At 36.9% G+C, this 15,257-nt stretch overlaps 2 protein-coding genes across 3 annotated transcripts; both read right to left on the bottom strand.

Annotated features, from left to right (window-relative positions):
- Positions 1–5,357: 5,357 nt before the first annotated feature.
- Positions 5,358–9,972, bottom strand: LOC307128664 (SLAM family member 5-like). 2 transcript variants are annotated; one of them, XM_079820601.1, is made up of 6 exons: positions 9,475–9,972; positions 8,027–8,323; positions 7,513–7,767; positions 7,239–7,335; positions 6,596–6,636; positions 5,358–6,464 (listed from the first exon to the last, which is right to left on the bottom strand). In XM_079820601.1, exons 1-4 carry the CDS (start codon positions 9,539–9,541, stop codon positions 7,244–7,246), a joined length of 711 nt encoding a protein of 236 aa, XP_079676727.1. In that variant the 5' UTR covers positions 9,542–9,972; the 3' UTR covers positions 5,358–6,464; positions 6,596–6,636; positions 7,239–7,243. The 2 variants fall into 2 exon arrangements, with proteins under 2 accessions (XP_079676727.1, XP_079676726.1); XM_079820600.1 differs by having other exon boundaries at positions 5,364–6,461; positions 9,475–9,637.
- Positions 9,973–11,306: 1,334 nt separating this feature from the next.
- Positions 11,307–13,888, bottom strand: LOC307128658 (uncharacterized protein). Its single transcript, XM_079820592.1, has 6 exons — positions 13,803–13,888; positions 12,901–13,197; positions 12,349–12,603; positions 12,052–12,183; positions 11,771–11,811; positions 11,307–11,653 (listed from the first exon to the last, which is right to left on the bottom strand). The coding sequence occupies exons 1-6, from the start codon at positions 13,867–13,869 to the stop codon at positions 11,561–11,563; spliced, it is 885 nt and encodes a 294-aa protein (XP_079676718.1). The 5' UTR covers positions 13,870–13,888; the 3' UTR covers positions 11,307–11,560.
- Positions 13,889–15,257: the final 1,369 nt, after the last annotated feature.

Below are 15,257 nucleotides of genomic sequence, written 5' to 3'. Positions count from 1 at the left end.
AAAAATAATGACTTTTCAACAATTTCGGTCTAGCCTGTGCAAGTCTCCTACGCAGTTTACGTTGTAAATAGTGCAGCGCTCTCGAGATCTACGGCAGCCGATGCTGTTCATGTGAGCACCAAGACGCATGCGCGGAGCTGCATAAACAGCATAGGAGACTGACACAGGCCAGAACGAAATAACTTCTTTATATTTATGCCACTTTGGCATAGTGATCACTTGAAAACACAGCTATTAGTTAGCACGCTAAAAAAACTCTCAGTCATGAATGAGCCTGCTGATTGGTTAAAAGTGCACGCTCGTCAGTGACGTCAACACACCAATGCCAGCTGACTCTGCGTGGGCTCCCATGTTTAGTAACGTCATGATGACTGATTTTATGGAGTACACACTTGAGTTTTATTTATTAACAAATTAGACTGTAAAATGCAGATGTTTGAAAACCGCCGAACTGACCCCGAACCAGCCGTCCACCCGCCCAAATCCATTTTTGCCCACAATAATCAAATGCAAAACGCCTGGCAAAACTGGTTCTTAACCCTCTATGGCATAGTGTTGCCCTCAGGCAACAAACCACCTTTTTGGACCTCACACCGCCCCTTTAACTTTTTTTTATATTTTTTTTAAATACATAATATCACCTGACATGTCTGTTCAATGAAATGAGGGGCTGAAGTGGGTGTGACTTTTTGTTTGGGGGTGGAGCAGTGCTTTCATGAAGCAAAGCCACATGGGACACAGTGCCATCAATTGGTTGGATAAATATCACTTTTGAACATGTTTAAATTGAAATACATTTATTAAAAAAAATATATGCATGTGCATCAGCATGTAAAAAAGTATGTTTGATTGTTTGAATATTTATTTTGTTTTTATTTATATACTAAAACTGTGTTTTTTTGTTTGTTGCCTCAGGGCAACACTGTGCAGTTAGACCACTTTTGTTCAGGCAATATCATAGTGTTAGTACCATATGGTGCATTCAAGTCTTCCTGGGAAGTTTGTTTTTACACGTTCAGAAAACTCAAAGAATGTGCATTATGAGTATCATTTATGTTTTTTATTATTATTATTATTAACACCGATCAGGCATAACATTATGACCACCTCCCTAATATTGTGTTGGTCCCCCTTTTGCTGCCAAAACAGCCCTGAGCCATCGAGGCATGGACTCCACTAGACCCCTGAAGGTGTGCTGTGGTATCTGGCACCAAGATGTTAGCAGCAGATCCTTTAAGTCCTGTAAGTTGCGAGGTGTGGCCTCCATGGATTAGACTTGTTTGTTCAGCTCATCCCACAGATGCTCGATTGGATTGAGATCTGGGGAATTTAGAGGCCAAGTCAACGCCTCAAACTCGTTGTTGTGCTCCTCAAACCATTCCTGAAGCATTTGTGCTTTGTGGAAGTGTGAAAGAGTTAAAGAGGCCACAGCCACCAGGGAACACTGTTTCCATGAAAGGGTGTACATGTACTGCAACAATGCTTAGGTAGGTGGTGCATATCAAAGTTACATCCACATGGATGGAGGACCCAAGGTTTCCCAGCAAAACATTGCCCAAAGCATCACTGCCTCCGCCGCCACACCTTCTTCCCATAGTGCATCCTGGTGCCATGTGTTCCCCAGGTTAGCCACACACATGCACCCGGCCATCCACGTGATGTAAAAGAACATGTGATTCATCAGACCAGGCCACCTTCTTCCATTGCTCAGTGGTCCAGCTCTGATGCTCACGTGCCACTGTTGGTGCTTTGGGCGGTGGACAGGGGTCAGCATGGGCACCCTGATGGGTCTCAATGAGCCTCGGCCGCCCATGACCCTGTCGCAGGTTCACCACTGTTCCTTCCTTGGAGCACTTTTGATAGATACTGACCACTGCAGACCGGGAACACCCCACAAGAGCTGCAATTTTGGAGATGCTCTGACCCAGTCGTCTAGCCATCACATTTTGGCCCTTGTCAAACTCGCTCAAATCCTTACGCTTGCCCTTTTTTCCTGCTTCTAACACATCAACTTTGAGGACAAAATGTTCACTTGCTGCCCAATATATCCCACCCACTAACAGGAGCTGTGCCCACTAACAGGAGCCGTGATGAAGAGATCATCAGTGTTATTCACTTCACCTGTCATAATGTTATGCCTGATTGGTGTATGAATATAATACATGAGGTGTTAGTTGTAATTAGTAGTAGTGTTTTTGTATTGTTTGATGTTTTTCAAAATATAATTTTATCTAATGCACATATTGCTTGTTTTCCCTATTGAAAATCTATGTAGAAAACCTTGGAGTTTTAGTACCCTTATGGCACAGTGTTGCCCTGAGGCAACAAACCAAAATCTGGTTCAGGGGTGGGGGGGCGACACTTTTTATGATGGATATATTATCAGGGACCCCCAAGCTCCCAAAAAATGGGGTGAAATATTTTTTTCCCCAAAAAATAAAAAGTCATGCCATAGAGGGTTAAAAACAGGAAGTTGAATATGTTGCAATGATGCTTGTTTAACATCTTCATAAATCATTCACCAAAAAAAAACTGCTCAGTTCAGCATTTAATAACAATATGAGGAAATGAGTTTCACAATGATCCCTGAAGAAGCTCTTTCCGCTGTAAAGATGAAAACTTGACCCATCCACAGAAAACAGACTATATGGAAAAAGTACAAGCATGGTGCGAATAGTAATGGTTATAAAACTAGTACTACTACTACTACTACTAATGATAATAGCACAAGTGTTGGATGTATGAATGTGATATATATAGCCTATATATAAACACTAATGTCTAAAAAATAGATATACTTCACGCTCAAGTAAAGTTTAAATAAGTATAATTTAAGTATACTACTGTCGCAACCCATTCTCACTCCCAAGGCGTCAAAATCCGAAGCATGGTCAAGTGCTTTCAGCGTCACAATAAAGACGCCAAAGTCACCCCTAGGCGTCACTATATTGACGCGCTGAGTGCTCCATTGATTTCAGTTGTTTACCCAATGCGTCAGATCAAGACGCATTTTATTCTTTGCATTTGTAAAAGTATACATGATTTTATTAATAGTTTATTCATATTTAAAGGTTACTTTTATATTTTGGAGCAGCTAACCCAACTCCTACCCTAAACCTACCCACTCCTAAACAATATAGAAACACATAACAGGCAAATAGAAGTACAGTCACATCTATTTATTGCAAAAACTGACTAAAAACAGTATAAAAGTATTAACTCATGTTGCATTCCAAGTCTTCTGAAGTCACACGATGTCTTCATGTAAAGAACAGAGTTGATCTTAATGTTTTAATCGCTGAGATGATGATCCCGCAGCTCCGTTAACGCACTCATTCATATCTCATTCAAATAATACACATGCCTCTTTAGTATGACGCATTCGGTCACAAGACACACGAGAACCAATGACATTTTACAATCAAAGCTGACGTAATGACGCAATTGGTCACGAGACATACTAGAGCCAATGCAATTTCACTATGAAAACTGACGTAACGGGCGGCAATATTTGAAATTTTATGTGTTCGTGATCTTCTGCGGATGGAGACGCTGATCGCTTTTGGGGATTTCCTTCACACAAATCAATCGCTTGGCCTCGGAATATTTGTATTTTTTGAATAAATTGTGCATGCAGTCGACTCTGCCTGTTATCTGCGTTTTATACCACACAAATGGGTAGGTTTAGGGATGGAATGGGGTTGGGTTACATGTTAAAACGTGTCTAGATAGTGTAAATAAAATGATGCTGGCTGATTAAATTGAGAATCACAGTCCAACATGTCATAATGGCAAAATCATAACCCAATATATGATCATCATGACGATAACTTTCCCATGCCCAACGCGTCTGTTTCTGACGCCAAAGGTTTCTCATTGAAATGAATGGAGCACTTGGCGCGTCAATATAGTGACGCCTAGGGGTGCCTTTAGCGTCTTTATTGTGACGCGGAAAGCACTTGACCATGCGTCGGAATTTGACGCCTTGGGAGTGAGAACGGGTTGACTATCAATGTACTAGAAGTATACTTGTAAATTTACTGTTTCAATACTTCTTGTGACTAAATTGACCCATTTTAGTGTATAAAAGTATACTTTAAGTGTAACAGTTAACTTTGAGTACACATCTGGTTAACCATGCACCAAGTTTTTCGTTTGTACTGGAACTATGCTACAAGTGAACTTGTATACTTTAGTCAAATACCATGCTTTTTAGTTTATGAAAGTACACTTTGAAGTGTACTCTCAGTAAACTACATGTGTGCCAAAACTTTCAAATTAAATATTAAGTAAATTTAACTTTTTTTCAGTGTGAGCAACAAGTGACAGTGCTTCCAGTACTTTTGCAACCAACCATGTCGGGCAGTAATGAAGTTCATTGAATAATCAGATTATAACTGCATCTTTGTGTTAAAAGAGACAGATAAAACTACTTACATTGAAGACAGTATGATATCACGCCTCAGATGATCACACAGGGGAGAGCAGGGCACAACCGAGCACTTTTTGACTTTCTCAGTTTGTGTACACACTTTGGGTTCAGAGTATTTTTTCACCCACGTTAAATTCACACGTCTAGTACGATTATGTGGTTTTGTTTCATTAGTACAGTGTAAACTTTTTTCTTGATATACCCTGAAAGAATGGAAGTGAAATGTGACAAAATGCCCCATAGGTGGGGTACACTGTAGCATGACCATATGACAGCTTTAAATGTTATCTGATCTAATCACAGAAATATAAAATACAAACTAAAATATTTTGTAAATAAGATAAAGTTCTTAACCTTTACATATAAAAAGGATGGCATTTTTTAATAATTGACAGTGCTGCAGTCCAACAATATTTAAAGACATGAGCAAAGAACTGATTTAGAGTTAGTGGGGAGAGATTTCTCTATAGAGGAAGAACATTAAAATTACTATGAGGAACAAGTGACAGTGTTTCCAGTCCAGAGTTCTTCTGCAACCAGCCATGTTGAACAGTAATGAAGTACATGTGAATTATGCAATCACTTGTAAATAGACTGTTACAGTTTTAAAATGCATAATCAGATTACAATTATGTCTCTGTGTTAACTATGAAGAAAAAGAAAGAAACAGATAAAACTACTTATATTGAAGACAGTGTGGTATCATTCCTCAATTGACACAAACAGAAAGAGAATAGAGAGAATAGACACTGAGGGAATAATCTACACTCTGGCAAGAAAACTCCTGCTGAACGCTTGTCTAGCCTCTTCATAACTCACAACAAACACTTCAGTTCAGTTTTTGTCATGATCCCCAGCTGGACAATTAGTTTAGTTAGATTTAATGTAATGCTTCCAAAACTAAAAAATAAAGCAGGAAATGTTTACGAAAGTTAAAGCCTTTTAATAACCTGCATATAGATGAGACTAGAAACTATGAAAACTGAATACATACATTAGTTTGAATCAATCACAGAAAACATTCCAACAATAAACTAGACAAATCTAAATGAGTAACAGTACATAAATGTTAAACTGCATTCATGATACAAACCACACACAGGTTTAGATGATAAATCTGAAGTGACATTTGTAAAGTCCAACTAGAACAGAAGCTCAGAAGTTAGCATGGCCCTGTTAGCCTCTGCTGACATAAGTTATAACTACACCATCTGACTGTAAAAAGCATCTTTTTCCATTCAAAAACATAAATGTAGAAAAATCTGAAAATGTCAGATCTCAAATGATGTACTTCAGGGATCCTGCAGCTCCTGAGCAACTGTCCTTGAGCTGAACGGGAATGCTCTGTCTGTCAGTCCAGTCAGGATAGCTTTCTCTGGGAATTATAGCGCTCGTAAGAGAACATGAATAGTTTGGTCACTTTCAGCTAAAATGATGATTTATTCTAAAGTATGATCAAATTTATTATGTACTTAACCAGGTTAGTCCCAATGAGATTTTAAAATCTTGTGTTCAACAGAAAACTGGTAGAGAAAGTCAGCAAATTCAAAACACCAATAAACAGTATGATTACAGTATGAAACTATATTAAAGTGACATGAGGGAATCAGAGAAGCACTCATTAATAACATCTGCAGTAACTGACTGAAGTTCATTCACAACAGTAAGAGCATCTGTACACTTCCACAAGAGTCATGATGAGATAAATTACGATTTTAACTTTTACATTTATTCATTTAGCAGACGCTTTTATCCAAAGTGACAGAGGAATACAGGAAGCGATCTGTCATGAAGAGGCGAAAAAAAGGGCCTGAAATACTAAGTTTTGGACATTGCTTAGAGTAGCATAAGCTAGAATAGGGAGGGAATAGAGGAAAAAATGGCTTTCTTTAAGCTCCGTTTGTGAGTCTAGTCAATCATCAAACTCTTTTTATCCAGTTGAGTCTGAGCTTTAACAGTCATGAGCAGATGAAGGTGTTTGGTGTCCTACTGTACAGTAGGTGATGGTGGTCCAGGTATCGTCTGTCATCTTCTGCACCAGAGTCCGAAAAGAAATAAATGAAACCATCACAGAATGTGAAACACAGTTGTTATTCAGTATTGGGTCACATGACATTTATTATCTGTGACGTCTGCAGGAATGAACAGTCATTTGAATCTCACCTCAACATCATCGTAGTCTGTATTATCACTCTGTTTGACACCTGAGAGGTCAGAATGGAAGTTCACTGCACAGATTACAGGCGGTGTGGAAACATGTTTCTTTGCTTTTGATCGCTGTCAGATGTTTGATTTCTCTCATGTATCAGACTGACAGCCTACAAGTTTAATATTGACCAGTCTTCTGGATTCACTAGACAGCTCTTACTAATAATAAAAGGGCACATTTGGACTTTTTAATGCACAGGTTCCCCTTTAGTGCCATTTTTCGACGTGCGGGGTGCTCTATTGCTTTCAGTAAGAAACCTTTGGTGTCAATACACAGACACGATGGGCATGGTTTTACAAAAAATACCAGTGACTTTACTTTTATTGCCTGTTAAGTGTTTTGTATTGTTGAAAAGAGGTTAGCTTTAGGGTAGGGATAGGTATAAATATCCAACTGTATATTAGGTGGCCTTAACTACTATGTACTTGTACTATGTACTTACATCAAAAAAAAGTACAATGTATTTATTGTGTTCATATTGTATTGCAAAACACTTTTCCTGATATTGAGGTGTGGTGTTATGGGTAAGTTTAAGGGTTAGGTGTAAGGGAAGTGTCAACAGTGTAATTATAAATGTAACTACAGAAATGGACATACCTTTATTATTCTTGCAGCAACAGTAAAGGAGCAAACCAGAAAATGATCACAATGTTAGAAAGTGATGAAGCATGTGAGGGTGAATGTATTTCATTCCCTGGAAAGCAAGAGATGAAGAACAGCATGAATCAGCCAATTCATAGTAAACTTTACAGTAATAATATTTCAAATGTAACACTGAATACTAAACCAAAAGCAGTTTGATTTGTGAGAATAAAGACAAGTAGATTATGCTGTATGTACACAAATGTCTTGAATAGAAGCAGATATTTACCTATACAGAGATGTTTAATATTTATTCTTTCTGTTTTCCAGCTAACTGGGTTGCTATAGTTACAGATGATGAATTCCTCACTGCAGTACAGGGTGAGAGTGTTGATATCATGTGATGTCACTTCCTCTGGAGAACATCTGTCATTTATAAGAGTGGAGCTGAGTGTGAGGTCATGAGCTCTACATGTAAAACTGCTAACACAGGAATCACTGGACCAGTTTGAGTGTCCAGTCAGGACAGGAGCCGCCACAGCGTCTGAAACACACATTTACTCCAAGATCAGAATCACACTCACAGTTTAACAGCCCAGTGATTCTAAAAAGGTCTAAACATTCATTCAAATTTTATTTTTTTTACATTATCTGTATTATTTATGTAAAATGACAGAGTCAAAATCATCAGGACTTTTGTTTTTGCTTTAATTGAAGTTTGAAATTAAACTAATAAAAGTGAGAAATTAAACACAATTACTCTTATGCAGGAACACATTAAATCACACATAACTGAGACTCACCAATAACAGATACTCTGTATGTAACAATAATGTTCTCTGATACTCCACTTGCTCTGGCTGTGTAGAGTCCACTGTCTGTCTTCTGTGTGTTCTTCAGTGTGAGAGAGAAGGTTTCATTGTTGAAATCCACTCTGTCCTTGTAGGTCTTTGCTTTACTTCCATGTATAAATCTAACTATATTCTCTGATTTATCTTTTGTCCAGTATAAAATATCAAACTCTGGTAGTTTCTGTGTCTGTATATCCAGTTGAACAGAATCTCCCGTCTGCACAAACACAGAGATCTCAGCACTGAACCCTGAGGAGAGACAGAGAAACTGTTTTTCATTAAATAATGGTTACCTAAAGAATATAAGAAAATTAAATATTAGTTAGAAAAATATTTGATTCATACTATTTCCCCGCAAAGACGTGCTCTGCGCTTTGAGAGGAATGGGACACAATAGACACCTTTCAAATATATCTTCGTGTTTTCTCCTGATGTTGCAAGGCAACACTTGTTGTAAAAGGTCTGAAGAGCGGATTTTATCTTCCACAAGGTCAAGACATTTAGGCCTATGCAATGTTTGATTATTCACAGCCAGAGAAAACGAAATTAAAATCACCGGCGTGTGTGTGAAATGCGCCATTCAAATAAACCAAACTTGACGCAAATTACCAAGTTTAATAACAAGTACAAACTGTGTTAAATACAATTTGAAGTAAAAAGGTATTCGTCCCACAGTGTTTTTTATACTTTACCACAGTAAAGGATGTGAATAGTTATACTTAATTATAAGCAAACGAAAGGAAGAAACGTTTATAATCCCCAGCGAAAATGGCGACGTGAGTGAAGATTTGGGAAAGGAAACGAGAATTCCATGTCCATTGGGATAAAATGGACTAGGCCTTTTGTTAAAAATCACGGAAAATCGAGTGACCAGATCCAGATTGCAAAACAGAATGAAAAAGTGCTATCTGACCATTATTTCCTTTCTAGGCTAAACAAAGTTTTGTGCTTCACTCCTGTGGTAATATTCATGTGAAACAGCATTCACCTACAAAACACTGGGTTAGTAAAATAACGAAATAATTTTTTTAGAGTAGAAAATAGTAGGCCTATTTTTGTAAAGAGATATAGGCTATTAAAATAAAAAGAGCTCAACTCTTAAGTGGAAGGAACCTATTTTTTCCCCCTCACGTGCAAACTAGCGGATGAGTCATTATTTGGGTTAGTAAAAATAACGAAATTATAGTGTTAAGTAGAAAATAGTATTTATGTAAAGAGATAGTATCTACACAAGTAATGTTAGAAACGAACAACTCTTGCTCTTCAGTGCTTTAGTTCCTCATCAGGAGCAGAGACCGTTCATGAGAACTACAGCAGACTGAACATGATGCTTTATACAAGATAAAGCACTAGAGAACAGGACATTTCAGTTATTTATACACATTTAATAATTGTATTACCTGTGTTACAGATGAGGAGAAGGATGAAGAATGCAAGCAGATGATCTACTGCCATTGTAACAAACATTAAGATGGCTGAAGTTGTCTTAAAACAGGAAGTTGAATGAATATGTTTAAATGACACTCATGAAGCCTCCTTATAGGCTCTCAGTCTCACCACAAACAGCTCAGATCAGCATTTGCTTAATAACAGTCAGATGAGGAAAGCAGTTTCACACCGATCCCTAGGCTATAGCCTATTCCCCTATATTGTTGAGATTAGACATTATGAAAATTGAACCAGCCAAAGTAAACAGAGAATAGTATTGGTTATACTAATAGCACAAGTTCCTGATGTATGTATGATTTACCCAGAGAGAATGGAAGTGAAATGTGACAACATGCCCCAGGTGGGGTACATTGTAACATGACCATATGACAGCTTAAAATGTCATCTGATCTAATCACAGAAATATAAAACATAAAGTTATTAACCTTTTCATATAAAAAAATAATTAAATTTTTTTAATAATTAAAAATATATCTTTTTTGGATTTTGACAACAAACACAGCAAAACACCCTATGGAATTCTAAAGCTTCCAATGTTAGAAATTAATAAATACATATACAAATAAATATACATAGGAAAGAAAAAAAAATATGCATGCATTTATTTCCTTATTTATGTACTTATTTTTTCCATATTTATTCTTTTATTTATTCCCACATTTATTCATTTCTACATTTATTTATATTTACATGTATTTATTTATAAATTTATTTATTTCTACATTTCTTTGTCCGTAGGGTAATGAGGGGGGCGTGGTTTACCTCAGACATAGCAATAGAGGTCAGAGTAGGAGAGGGCGAAGCGTTGAGCCCACAGTGACACCTTGTGGTTGAAATACAATAAGTATAGCCTACTGACATTGATACTGTCTGTGACTTGGATAGGTATATGCCATATACCTATCCAAGTCACAGACAGTATCAATGTCTATACTATATGGCCAAAATCTTAAATCTTACTGTGTGACATGGATAGGCTACTCTTTATTCTGAAAATGGCCATAGAACATCGTCTGGTCTGGATTTGTAAAATGTATTGGGCTAACAAACATGAACATAACAATAATCCTAAATCAAGTTAAGATTTGTTTCTGTAGGCTAATAAGAAATTGTGAAAATGACAACTTGTGTTACATTTTTTTCAAAATAATCGGCGAGTTTCAGGACCACTGGTTTTGTGTTCATTTTAACTTATTCACCGTGTTAACAAGTTAACAACTTGTTATTGCCTTCCGTGTGTGCCTCCACGACGCATGCGCGAGAATATGACGCAGATCCGGCGTTCGGACACATGACCCAGAAGCGATTTGTTTACAATCAGAGGAAGACGCGCGTGTCTAAGCTGTTGGATTCTACATTGATCATGCTTTAGGTCTTGGCGTAGTTCTCAAAATGGGACTAAAGTGTGCATTTCATGGATTCCCGAACCCCGGCGCTACGTCATATTCTCGCGCATGCGTCGTGGAGGCACACGCAGAAGGCAATAACAAGTTGGATAAAGGTGTTATTTTGATTTTTTTTGCTCACAAAAACTATTGTCGTCGCATCGTAAGATTATTGTAGAGTCACTGTGGTGAGATGGACTTTGTAACGACGTTTAAATTGCCTTTTATCGGTCTTGGGAGTGTAAATGTACTGAATGCCAATGGAGGCCTATCTGAAGCCTTTCTCAGCCATCAGCTTTCAACTAAAATATCTTCATTTGTGTTCCGAATATGAACAGAGGTCTTACGGGTGTCGAACGACATGAGGGTGAGTAATTAATGACAGAATTTTCATTTTTGGGTGAACTAACCCTTTAACATTTACATTTATTCATTTAGCAGACGCTTTTATCCAAAGCGACTTACAACTGAGGAATACAGGAAGCGATCCGTAATGAAGAGCCGAAAAATCACAAAAAGTGCCTGAAATACTAAGTTTTGGATATTGCTTAGAGTAGCATAAACTAGAATAAGGATGGATTTTTTTTTTTTAAAGCTCCGTTTGTGAATCCAGTCAATCATCAAACTCTTTTTATCCAGTTGAGTCTGAGCTTTAACAGGCATGAGCAGATGAAGGTGTTTGGTGTCCTACTGTACAGTAGGTGATGGTGGTCCAGGTATCGTCTGTCATCTTCTGCACCAGAGTCTGAAAAGAAATAAATCAAACCATCACAGAATGTGAAACAGTTATTATTCAGTATTGGGTCACATGACATTTATTATCTGTGACGTCTGCAGGAATGAACAGTCATTTGAATCTCACCTCAACATCATCGTAGTCTGTATCATCACTCTGTTTGACACCTGAGAGGTCAGAATGGAAGTTCACTGCACAGATTACAGGCGGTGTGGAAACATGTTTGACAAAATGCAGGGATGCCCTGTGTGTTAAAAAATTATGCCAAATCCTATTGGTGAATCAAATTTTTGGCTCTGCAATAATCACACGTCATCTTGTTCTTAAACCTTTGTTTTCAGTACCAAATAAACTATTTCAGGTATGAATGTGAGATCAGTTTTTCAGTATTTGTGAGATGGACATACCTTTATTATTCTTGCAGCAACAGTAAAGCAGCAAACCAGAAAACACTATCACTCCCACTGCAACCATTATCCCAGTAATGATCACAATGTTAGAAAGTGATGAAGCATGTGAGGGTGAATGTCTTTCATTCTCTGGAAAGCAAGAGATGAAGAACAGCATGAATCGGCCAATTAGTAAACCTTACAGTAATAATGTAACACCGAATAGTAAACCAAAAGCAGTTTGATTTGTGAGAATAAAGACAAGTAGATTATGCTGTATGTACACAAATGTCTTGAATAGAAGCAGATATTTACCTCCACAGAGTTCATTTATATTTATTCTGTCTTTTTTGCTGCTAACTGGGTTGCTATGGTTACAGATGATGGATTCCTCACTGCAGTACAGGGTGAGAGTGTTGATTTCATGTGATGTCACTTCCTCTGGAGAGCATCTGCCATTTATAAGAGTGGAGCTGAGTGTGAGGTCATGAGCTCTACATGTAAAACTGCTAACACAGGAATCACTGGACCAGTTTGAGTGTCCAGTCAGGACAGGAGCCTCCACAGCGTCTGAAACACACATTTACTCCAAGATCAGAATCACACTCACAGTTTAACAGCCCAGTGATTCTAAAAAGGTCTAAACATTCATTCAAATTTATTTTAACATTTATCTGCATTATTTATGTAAAATGTCAGAGTAAAAATCATCAGGACTTTTGTTTTTGCTTTAATTGAAGTTGCTTAAAAACCTGATGAATTAAAAAAGTGCCACAAGCTAAAATGTGCACATTATATAAAAGTGAGAAACTAAACACAATTACTCTTATGCAGGAACACATTAAATCACAAATAACTGACACTCACCAATAACAGATACTCTGTATGTAACAATAATGTTCTCTGACGCTCCACTTGTTCTTGCTCTGTAGAGTCCACTGTCTGTCTTCTGTGTGTTCTTCAGTGTGAGAGAGAAGGTTTCAGTGTTGAAATCCACTCTGTCCTTGTAGGTCTTTGCTTTACTTCCATGTATAAATGTAACTATATTCTCTGATTTATCTTTTGCCCAGTATAAAATATCAAACTCTGGTAGTTTCTGTGTCTGTATATCCAGTTGAACAGAATCTCCCGTCTGCACAAACACAGAGATCTCAGCACTGAACCCTGAGGAGAGACAGAGAAACTGTTTTGTTATGCTCTGTGTTCAGATCTGATCAAAACTACAGATTCATTCTGGAGTTGCAGATATTTTAGTCAAAGACCAGACCGTACATTATTCATTGTTCTCAGGCGGCAAAGTTAAGTTTGATGAATATTGACAACAGCACTGTAGACTACATACATGCAACATTTGGCACAGATAACAAAAACCAAACAAACAAATTATGACTTCAAAAAATGATCTGACAGAAATACATGTGGAATATCTAGATCATGAGAGAGGGAATCAATCCATGGATATAAAATACTTGTTTATATGATTGCATGGTTCATGAAATATAACCAACATATCCCGATAAAAAAAAACTCTAATGGTGTCTGTAAACAGATTTACATTTGTTTTTCAGTCCAGAAATGATTCCACATCCACTCTAGTGTAAGTAATGTTAGAAACCAACTCTTGCTCTTCAGTGCTTTAGTTTCTCATCAGGAGCAGAGACCGTTCATGAGAACTACAGCAGACTGAACATGATGCTTTATACAAGATAAAGCACTAGAAAACAAGATATTTCAGTTATTTATACACATTTAACTATTGAGTGTATTACCTGTGTTACAGATGAGGAGAAGGATGAAGAATGCAAGCAGATGATCTACTGCCATTGTAACAAACATTAAGATGGCTGAAGTTGTCTTAAAATAGGAAGTTGAATTAATATGTTGAAATGACACTCATGAAGCCTCCTTATATAGGCTCTCAGTCTCACCAACAGCTCAGATCAGCATTTGCTTAATAACAGTCAGATGAGGAAAAGCAGTCGATCCCTATTTCACACGATCCCTATAGCCTATTCCCCTATATTGTTGAGATTAGACATTATGAAAATTGAACCAGCCAAAGTAAACAGAGAATAGTATTGGTTATACTAATAGCACAAGTTCTTGTATGATTTACCCAGAGAGAATGGAAGTGAAATGTGACAACATGCCCCAGGTGGGGTACATTGAAACATGACCATATGACAGCTTAAAACGTCATCTGATCTAATCACAGAAATATAAAACATAAAGTTATTAACCTTTTCATATAAAAATATTTTTTTTAATAATTAAAAATATATATTTTTTGATTTTGACAACAAACACAGCAAAACACCCTATGGAATTCTAAAGCTGTCAATATTAAAAATGAATAAATACATATAAATAAATATACATAGAAAAGCAAAAAATAAAAAATAATAATAATAATAATAATAATATATATATATATATATATATATATATATATTCATGCATTTATTTCCTTATTTTTTTTCCATATTTATTTATTTATTCTTTTATTTATTCCCACATTTATTCATTTCTACATTTATTTATTTCTACATTTCTTTGTCCGTAGGGTAATGAGGGGGGCGTGGTTTACCTCAGACATAGCAATCGAGGTCAGAGTAGGAGAGGGCGAAGCGTTGAGCCCACAGTGACACCTTGTGGTCGAAATACAATAAGTATAGCCTACTGACATTGATACTGTCTGTGACTTGGATAGGTATATGGTCAAAATCTTAAATCTTACTGTGTGACATGGATAGGCAACTCTTTATTCTGAACATGGCCATAGAACATCGTCTGGTCTGGATTTGTAAAATGTATTGGGCTAACAAACATGAACATAACAATAATCCTAAATCAAGTTAAGATTTGCTTCTGTAGGCTAATACGAAATTGTGAAAATGACACAACCTGTGTTACATTTTTTTCAAAATAATCGGCGAGTTCCAGGACCACTGGTTTTGTGTTCATTTTAACTTATTCACCGACCGTGTTAACGAGTTTAACACAGTAAATGTGTCAGAAATGTTAACACAAAGATGTGTAAACGTGTAAAAGATGTGAAAACATGTAACATTACCACATTATGTACTACCCTTGGCTACACACATTGTGTTAAAAATGTATCTAAAATCCTAAACAAAACATCAGCATTTGACAAAATGAATGTAAAGTCATTGGCTTTTCATTTTAAGGTCAAAATACATGTATTATAATGAAATATCAACAAA

This window comes from Gobio gobio (genome assembly GCF_949357685.1).
Source record: "Gobio gobio genome assembly, chromosome: 6".
Classification (NCBI taxonomy): Eukaryota; Metazoa; Chordata; class Actinopteri; order Cypriniformes; family Gobionidae; genus Gobio; species Gobio gobio.
The sequence above is the reverse complement of the archived record's forward strand: the minus strand, read 5'-3'. Positions and strand labels throughout refer to the sequence as shown.

Coding starts and splice junctions, on each gene's coding strand:
- LOC307128664 (XM_079820601.1), bottom strand. CDS start 9,541: ATGTTTGTTACAATGGCAGTAGATCATCTGCTTGCATTCTTCATCCTT. Junction 8,324..9,474: donor TCTCCTCATCTGTAACACAG/GTAATACAATTA, acceptor GTCTCTCCTCAG/GGTTCAGTGCTGAGATCTCT. Junction 7,336..7,512: donor TATTAAACATCTCTGTATAG/GTAAATATCTGC, acceptor CTTGCTTTCCAG/GGAATGAAATACATTCACCC.
- LOC307128658 (XM_079820592.1), bottom strand. CDS start 13,869: ATGTTTGTTACAATGGCAGTAGATCATCTGCTTGCATTCTTCATCCTT. Junction 12,184..12,348: donor TATAAATGAACTCTGTGGAG/GTAAATATCTGC, acceptor CTTGCTTTCCAG/AGAATGAAAGACATTCACCC. Junction 11,812..12,051: donor TTGCTGCAAGAATAATAAAG/GTATGTCCATCT, acceptor CTGACCTCTCAG/GTGTCAAACAGAGTGATGAT.